At 38.3% G+C, this 9063-nt stretch overlaps 1 protein-coding gene across 1 annotated transcript in view; it reads right to left on the reverse strand.

Moving 5' to 3' along the window:
• Window positions 1-6975, reverse strand: part of LOC134573602 (olfactomedin-4-like) — an 82587-nt gene extending 75612 nt beyond the window's left edge. Inside the window, exon 1 of the mRNA XM_063433388.1 lies at window positions 6219-6975. Coding sequence (XP_063289458.1) covers window positions 6219-6975 — 757 coding nt within the window. The remainder of the gene's footprint in view (window positions 1-6218) is intronic.
• Window positions 6976-9063: the final 2088 nt, after the last annotated feature.

Genomic DNA, 9063 nt, shown 5'->3' on the forward strand with positions numbered 1-9063 from the left:
CTTTATATAATTATAAATACTGAGATTATAAATACCCTTTATAACTAACCGGCTCTGTGACCTGTCTTTATATAAATTATAAATACTGAGATTATAAATACCCTTTATAACTAACCGGCTATGTGACCTGTCTTTATATAAATTATTAATACTGAGATTATAAATACCCTTTATAACTAACCGGCTCTGTGACCTGGCTTTATATAAATTATAAATACTGAGATTCTAAATACCCTTTATAACTAACCGGCTCTGTGACCTGGCTTTATATAAATTATAAATACTGAGATTATAAATACCCTTTATAACTAACCGGCTCTGTGACCTGTCTTTATATAAATTATTAATACTGAGATTATAAATACCCTTTATAACTAACCGGCTCTGTGACCTGGCTTTATATAAATTATAAATACTGAGATTATAAATACCCTTTATAACTAACCGGCTCTGTGACCTGGCTTTATATAAATTATAAATACTGAGATTATAAATACCCTTTATAACTAACCGGCTCTGTGACCTGGCTTTATATAAATTATAAATACTGAGATTATAAATACCCTTTATAACTAACCGGCTCTGTGACCTGTCTTTATATAAATTATAAATAGTGAGATTATAAATACCCTTTATAATTTACCGGCTCTGTGACCTGGCTTTATATAAATTATAAATACTGAGATTATAAATACCCTTTATAACTAACCGGCTCTGTGACCTGGCTTTATATAAATTATAAATAGTGAGATTATAAATACCCTTTATAACTAACCGGCTCTGTGACCTGGCTTTATATAAATTATAAATACTGAGATTATAAATACCCTTTATAACTAACCGGCTCTGTGACCTGTCTTTATATAAATTATAAATACTGAGATTATAAATACCCTTTATAACTAACCGGCTCTGTGACCTGGCTTTATATAAATTATAAATAGTGAGATTATAAATACCCTTTATAACTAACCGGCTCTGTGACCTGGCTTTATATAAATTATAAATACTGAGATTATAAATACCCTTTATAACTAACCGGCTCTGTGACCTGTCTTTATATAAATTATAAATACTGAGATTATAAATACCCTTTATAACTAACCGGCTCTGTGACCTGGCTTTATATAAATTATAAATACTGAGATTATAAATACCCTTTATAACTAACCGGCTCTGTGACCTGGCTTTATATAAATTATAAATACTGAGCTTATAAATACCCTTTATAACTAACCGGCTCAATGACCTGTCTTTATATAAATTATAAATACTGAGATTATAAAAACCCTTTATAACTAACCGGCTCAATGACCTGTCTTTATATAAATTATAAATACTGAGATTCTAAATACCCTTTATAACTAACCGGCTCTGTGCCCTGTCTTTATATAAATTATAAATACTGAGATTCTAAATACCCTTTATAACTAACCCGCTCTGTGACCTGTCTTTATATAAATTATAAATACTGAGATTCTAAATACCCTTTATAACTAACCGGCTCTGTGACCTGTCTTTATATAAATTATTAATACTGAGATTCTAAATACCCTTTATAACTAACCGGCTCTGTGACCTGTCTTTATATAAATTATAAATACTGAGATTATAAATACCCTTTATAACTAACCCGCTCTGTGACCTGTCTTTATATAAATTATAAATACTGAGATTATAAATACCCTTTATAACTAACCGGCTCTGTGACCTGTCTTTATATAAATTATTAATACTGAGATTATAAATACCCTTTATAACTAACCGGCTCTGTGACCTGGCTTTATATAAATTATAAATACTGAGATTATTAATACCCTTTATAACTAACTGGCTCTGTGACCTGTCTTTATATAAATTATAAATACTGAGATTATAAATACCCTTTATAACTAACCGGCTCAATGACCTGTCTTTATATAAATTATAAATACTGAGATTATAAATACCCTTTATAACTAACCGTCTCTGTGACCTGGCTTTATATAAATTATAAATAGTGAGATTATAAATACCCTTTATAACTAACCGGCTCTGTGACCTGTCTTTATATAAATTATAAATACTGAGATTATAAATACCCTTTATAACTAACCGGCTCTGTGACCTGGCTTTATATAAATTATAAATACTGAGATTATAAATACCCTTTATAACTAACCGGCTCTGTGACCTGTCTTTATATAAATTATAAATACTGAGATTATAAATACCCTTTATAACTAACCGGCTCAATGACCTGGCTTTATATAAATTATTAATACTGAGATTATAAATACCCTTTATAACTAACTGGCTCTGTGACCTGTCTTTATATAAATTATAAATACTGAGCTTATAAATACCCTTTATAACTAACCGGCTCTGTGACCTGGCTTTATATAAATTATAAATACTGAGATTATAAATACCCTTTATAACTAACCGGCTCAATGACCTGTCTTTATATAAATTATAAATACTGAGATTATAAATACCCTTTATAACTAACCGTCTCTGTGACCTGGCTTTATATAACTTATAAATAGTGAGATTATAAATACCCTTTATAACTAACCGGCTCTGTGACCTGTCTTTATATAAATTATAAATACTGAGATTATAAATACCCTTTATAACTAACCGGCTCTGTGACCTGTCTTTATATAAATTATAAATACTGAGATTATAAATACCCTTTATAACTAACCGGCTCTGTGACCTGTCTTTATATAAATTATAAATACTGAGATTATAAATACCCTTTATAACTAACCGGCTCTGTGACCTGGCTTTATATAAATTATAAATACTGAGATTATAAATACCCTTTATAACTAACCGGCTCTGTGACCTGGCTTTATATAAATTATTAATACTGAGATTATAAATACCCGTTATAACTAACTGGCTCTGTGACCTGGCTTTATATAAATTATAAATACTGAGATTATAAATACCCTTTATAACTAACTGGCTCTGTGACCTGTCTTTATATAAATTATAAATACTGAGCTTATAAATACCCTTTATAACTAACCGGCTCTGTGACCTGGCTTTATATAAATTATAAATACTGAGATTATAAATACCCTTTATAACTAACCGGCTCTGTGACCTGGCTTTATATAAATTATAAATACTGAGATTATAAATACCCTTTATAACTAACCGGCTCAATGACCTGGCTTTATATAAATTATTAATACTGAGATTATAAATACCCTTTATAACTAACCGGCTCTGTGACCTGTCTTTATATAAATTATAAATACTGAGATTATAAATACCCTTTATAATTTACAGGCTCAGTGACCTGGCTTTATATAAATTATAAATACTGAGATTATAAATACCCTTTATAACTAACTGGCTCTGTGACCTGGCTTTATATAAATTATAAATACTGAGATTATAAATACCCTTTATAACTAACCGGCTCTGTGACCTGGCTTTATATAAATTATAAATACTGAGCTTATAAGTACCCTTTATAACTAACCGGCTCAATGACCTGTCTTTATATAAATTATAAATACTGAGCTTATAAATACCCTTTATAACTAACCGGCTCTGTGACCTGGCTTTATATAAATTATTAATACTGAGATTATAAATACCCTTTATAACTAACCGGCTCTGTGACCTGTCTTTATATAAATTATAAATACTGAGCTTATAAATACCCTTTATAACTAACCGGCTCTGTGACCTGGCTTTATATAATTATAAATACTGAGATTATAAATACCCTTTATAACTAACCGGCTCAGCTACCTGGCTTTATATAAATTATTAATACTGAGATTATAAATACCCTTTATAACTAACCGGCTCTGTGACCTGGCTTTATATAAATTATAAATACTGAGATTATAAATACCCTTTATAACTAACCGGCTCTGTGACCTGGCTTTATATAAATTATTAATACTGAGATTATAAATACCCTTTATAACTAACCGGCTCTGTGACCTGGCTTTATATAAATTATTAATACTGAGATTCTAAATACCCTTTATAACTAACCGGCTCTGTGACCTGTCTTTATATAAATTATTAATACTGAGATTATAAATACCCTTTATAACTAACCGGCTCAATGACCTGTCTTTATATAAATTATAAATACTGAGATTATAAATACCCTTTATAACTAACCGGCTCTGTGACCTGCCTTTATATAAATTATAAATACTGAGATTATAAATACCCTTTATAACTTACCAGGTCTGTGGTCTGGCTATGGGTAAATCCCAGCAGTAAGAATAGGAAGTAGATCATCATCTCTTGTCCGTCTGTCTTCGTCTTCTGTACAATAATAGTTTTCCTTTCTCTATATATAGGGTTTAGTCTAATCGCTCCTCCTACTATTCCCATTCACGTGATCTATACAATGTTAATATTAAATTTTGTTACACGTGTCAAGGACATCAATGTGTTATCACGGCTGTAAAAATGAAGGATTTTTGGCAGTACAAATCGTGGTCAGTACAGAAATAAGGAAATGCAACCCAAGATATTACTCAGTTAAATGTTAAAAATCAGAACTATTGAGCTAGCAGGTAGGAGCTCCACCGAATGCAATATGAGTGACTAAAGATAAAATAAATAGGTACCTAGTAGGGTCCCTGAGAACAGTTGGACTACAAATTCCATTTAGGGATAAGGCATATCATTCAAACTCTAAGCAAACTGTAGCAGGGAACCCTAAATTGGCCTCTAACCCACAATCCTCGGGGTTGTATAGAGATTATATGAAGGCAGCAGAGATAAAGCAGAGCTAGCAAAAATAAACTACAATAACCACAAATCTAAAACCAAGTACCCAACAAACCCTCATAAATGAGAGCAATCCCTCCAGTTTCCCAGGAATGAATGGAGTAATATTCCTTTCCTTCCCTAACTTCTCTCTGTTCTCCTAGAATCAGTCTCCTGTTGATTCTTTTCGATGTTCAGTTGGATGTCTTCCTACTTTCTTTTTTTTTTTTGTCAATCTTTCTTTTATTGAGGCAGGAGTTGAATGGGGTACAGAATCGAGAAGAGGGGATGCACAGTTTTTATACAGAGTGGGATCACTTTAACACAGTAGTACATCTCCTTCGAATGGCAGCCTCATTTTATATTTTATATTAAGCAAGCGTTCAAAAAGTTAATAACACGCGTAAATTAGCAGTTATGAAGGTAGTTTGAACTAAACGAATATATTAAACATGCTTTCCAGAGAATTAATAACACATATAATAATATTTGTCGCTAATCTATAGGTTTAAAGTACTAGTCATGAATCAAACTTAGGGAATATGCGACATTAGGCTATTGGCCAAGTAGAGTTTAAATGTTAGGCAGGCTAAACCATTGCCTCTTGGTCACCGAGAGGTGCATAGTATTGATACTAAAACATAAAAAAGTACAGTGGAATCGCTAAGGCAAGCTTGTCATGTAGTATACAGCTATCTGGCAGGCAGCAGTCGTATATCAGTTAGGGCATGGTGACTGGCCTGTCAATCTAAGATAAGATCTGTCTAGTGGCATATGCTAGATCATAGTTAATCTATGTATTCAGGCCTGGAAATATGTCTAACGTATGTGTGAGTGCATGTTTGTGGGTGCCATGCGAACTTCGAGTATATAAGGTTATAATATAAAGCAAGATTTGAAATAAAACAACATTCCATATATTAGCTATTCGCTCAGTGTGCTACCAGGCTTGCATGTTTGCAAATTGTCATAGTCATAGGTATATTTACAGTTGAAGTACCTAGCGAGGCTACACATAGATCAATTGAGGGACTGAATTATATTCATTCGGTTACGCTGTTATTCATTTATGTATGACATCTTAGTGTATGGATGAGCTTACTACGTTTGCAGGTACATGCAATAAGCTGTGTGCCCCAAGATTGTAACAAGAAATGAAATGCATATGGCTAGCCTATATTTAAACCTTCACACGTGTTTAGCTGTATCTCACATAGCTGAGTAGTGATGTCAGGCTGAGGCATACTAGGTTATCATGGAGAGACAAATTAATTACTGAACATACAAAGAGGCAAAACAAAAGTATAAACATATGTAGAATGAGATATTAAACAATATAGTCCATTGCAAAAGGTCAGCTGTCCGAAATATGCTGTGTCATCAGGTCATGATAGTCCCTCTCAGCCTATTCCTCTTGGTGGCAGTTTGTGTACCTGTTGCAAGTATTACTGTTTCAGTCCACTTTGCTCAGCCAATACCGGCTTTGGCAGCTTGACCGGTGGGCCAGGGATAGTTGCCGGTCTTAGTAGTTGCTGCTACCCTGCCGTAGACATGGTGGTCGCCAGGTTTGGATCGTATGTCGGACTTCCATCTCAGCAGTGGGGGTGTGTGGCGTCTAGTTGTCGAGTCTCCTCTCTTGCCCCGGATCTTTGTGAGAGCTGATGCCCTCCTGCCACGAGCCTGGGGTCCATACTGGTCCAGGGTCGTCCCTTTCGGGATGGTGCGGTGAGTCTCAGTCGTCCATCTGTGTCGATGTGTTGTCGCTCTCCGCCTGTGTGGCTGGCACCTTTGGGTATAGCACCCAGCTGCTCTCTCCCCGGGAAGGCGTACCTTTTGGGAGTCATAGGCATGGAGCTTAGTTTTGCCCTGAGAAGGAGGGAAGTCCTGCTGTTTGGGGAGTTTGTGTTGGGTCTTAGGGCGACACTTCAGGTGGTCATGCTCAAATGTGGGCTGAAGTGGGTATGCGTCCCCAGCTTGTGTGGCCTCACGGCCTGCCTTACCGGCGTTCGATGTCAGCGCGGCCGCCTGGAAGATCAGATGTGGGTGGCCATAATGGCGTCGGCGGGTGATTGGCCTTAACCATGAGGCCACAAGTTGTGCTGCTCGCTGGGAGGTCTCCCCTCTGTCCAACAATATCTTGCAAAAATTCAGGCAGAGCTGGTCCAGTGCTTTCAGAGGATGGGATGGGTTATGGCAAACCTTTCCCAGTTTCCCTTGTCCTCGCTGGGCGGCCATTTTGGCTAGGCCTTAGTTGTCTCGTGGGGTTGCGAGTCGTGTGTTCGGTACGGCCCGTTCACTGTTGTAGGGTGCTTGGTTCAGTCGCTTTAATGATTATGCCGGGATGTCCCTCACCGGCCAGGGGGGGGAGATCGGGGTCCTGGGGATTGCTGCGTCATCCGCTGAGTCGCGGGCGGGGAGGTCGGCCGCCTCTCCCGTGCCTGCACCCTTTGGTAGGCCGCAATCCTATCTCCGCTTCAGGTCGCCTCTCCGAGGCCGGGGATCCGGCCACCTGAGCCTTGAGGGTCACGCTGCTACTCAGCTACGCGGTTTACGAAGTTCGGTGGGGTATTTTTAATGTATCGTCGTGTATTTGTCGGTTCCCACACGGAGCTCCGGTTTGGTGCGACCCGTCTGTTCGGCGATCAGGCCCCGCCCCCCGTCTTCCTACTTTCTAATACTCAATCTTTATAAAACTTTGTTGATAATCCTCCTCTGTCAGTCTCCCTGTTGATGGTAAGTGCTTCAGCCTGTCCTTGCAAGCTCGCTCGTGTTTTCATTGATCCTGGTCTCATCTTTGCATCTCACATCCATTCTGTCACCAAATCCTGCCATTTCCATATTAAAAACATTGTCTGTATCTGCCCCTAACTTGCACAAAATGCTGCTCAGTAGCTTGTTCGTGTTCTTCAGATTGTTCCCATTGATTTCTGTAATTGGGCTCTCCACACACCATATTGACTCCCTACAACGAATAATGAATGCTGGTGATATTTTCTCTCTCGTCGCTCCTTTTATATGACACAGCACTCTTTTGTGACGCCTGTTACGACAGTCGTCTAGCCCATTACTTGTGCGTGCATTGCAGGATCCGTTGGTATTAGCTACTTTGGTGACGAATGCTGGGTGCCACTGACCGTGTTCCTGTACTAGAACTCTCCATCAATAATCCATATTGTGCCAGGTCGCTATTTGCCATGGTTTGTCTGGTACTCTGTGACTGATCATGGGCTCTCTAGAGTTGGAAGTACGGTATGTGCGACATACATGGCACTTACCGATAATTTCATCAATTACTTTTCCCATTCCAGGCCAAAAACAAAATATCACGGGCTCTTTGCCTGCATTTTTCAATTTGACGATTTTTATTGAATTTTTTACAGTGACATACTAAATGACAGTAATTTTGCAAAGTAAATGTGGCAAAATAATATGCAACAAGAATACAGTCTCATTGCGGCATGACAGAGCAGGACTGAACAAAGGAGATTCGGGGTACAGGTGTCACTATATCAACCACAATTAGGGTGTAGTACTATAGCATACCAGTGCTTTTCAGAGTAACCCATTTAATCATACAAATATATACAGTGACTCCTACATAGGTAGTGGTACACAGGGATGGACTGACAGCCTTCTGTGCCCCAGGACAAAATTAGATCCAGGGCCCTACAAAGACAAAATATTAAAGGAGCACTATAGTGCCAGGAAAAAAAATCATTTTCCTGGCACAATAGGGTCATTAGGTCCCCCCCACCCGCTGGGCTGAAGGGGTTAAACTGTTTAAGAACAGTTTGACAACTTACCTGGGGTCTGCTGGGATATGAGGCTGTAGTAGGGCATAGGAGCAGTGTTGTGTGCGAGTGGTGCAGTGTGTGTGAAAGGTTCAGTGTGTGTGTGGGGGGTGTAGTGAGTGAATGTGTAGGGTGTGTGGGGCAATGTGTGTATGGGGGCAGTGTATGTGTGGCTGTGTGTGTGTGTGTGTGGGGCAATGTGTGTATGGGGGCAGTGTGTGAATGTGTATTGTGTGTGTGTGGGGGCAGTGTATGTGTGTGTTGGGCAATGTGTGTATGGGGGGGCAGTGTGTGTGGGGGCAATGTGAGTATGGGGAGCAGTGTGTGTGGGGGGCAGTGTGTGTATATGGGTGGGCAGTGTGTGTATATGGGTGGGCAGTGCATGCAGTGTGTGTATATGGGTGGGCAGTGTGTGTATATGGGTGGGCAGTGTGTGTATATGAGGGGGCAGTGTGTATATGGGGGGGCAGTGTGTATATGGGGGGGCAGTGTGTATATGGGGGGGCAGTGTGTATATGGGGGGGCAGTGTGT

Source organism: Pelobates fuscus, chromosome 9, assembly GCF_036172605.1.
Source record: "Pelobates fuscus isolate aPelFus1 chromosome 9, aPelFus1.pri, whole genome shotgun sequence".
Taxonomy (NCBI): domain Eukaryota; kingdom Metazoa; phylum Chordata; class Amphibia; order Anura; family Pelobatidae; genus Pelobates; species Pelobates fuscus.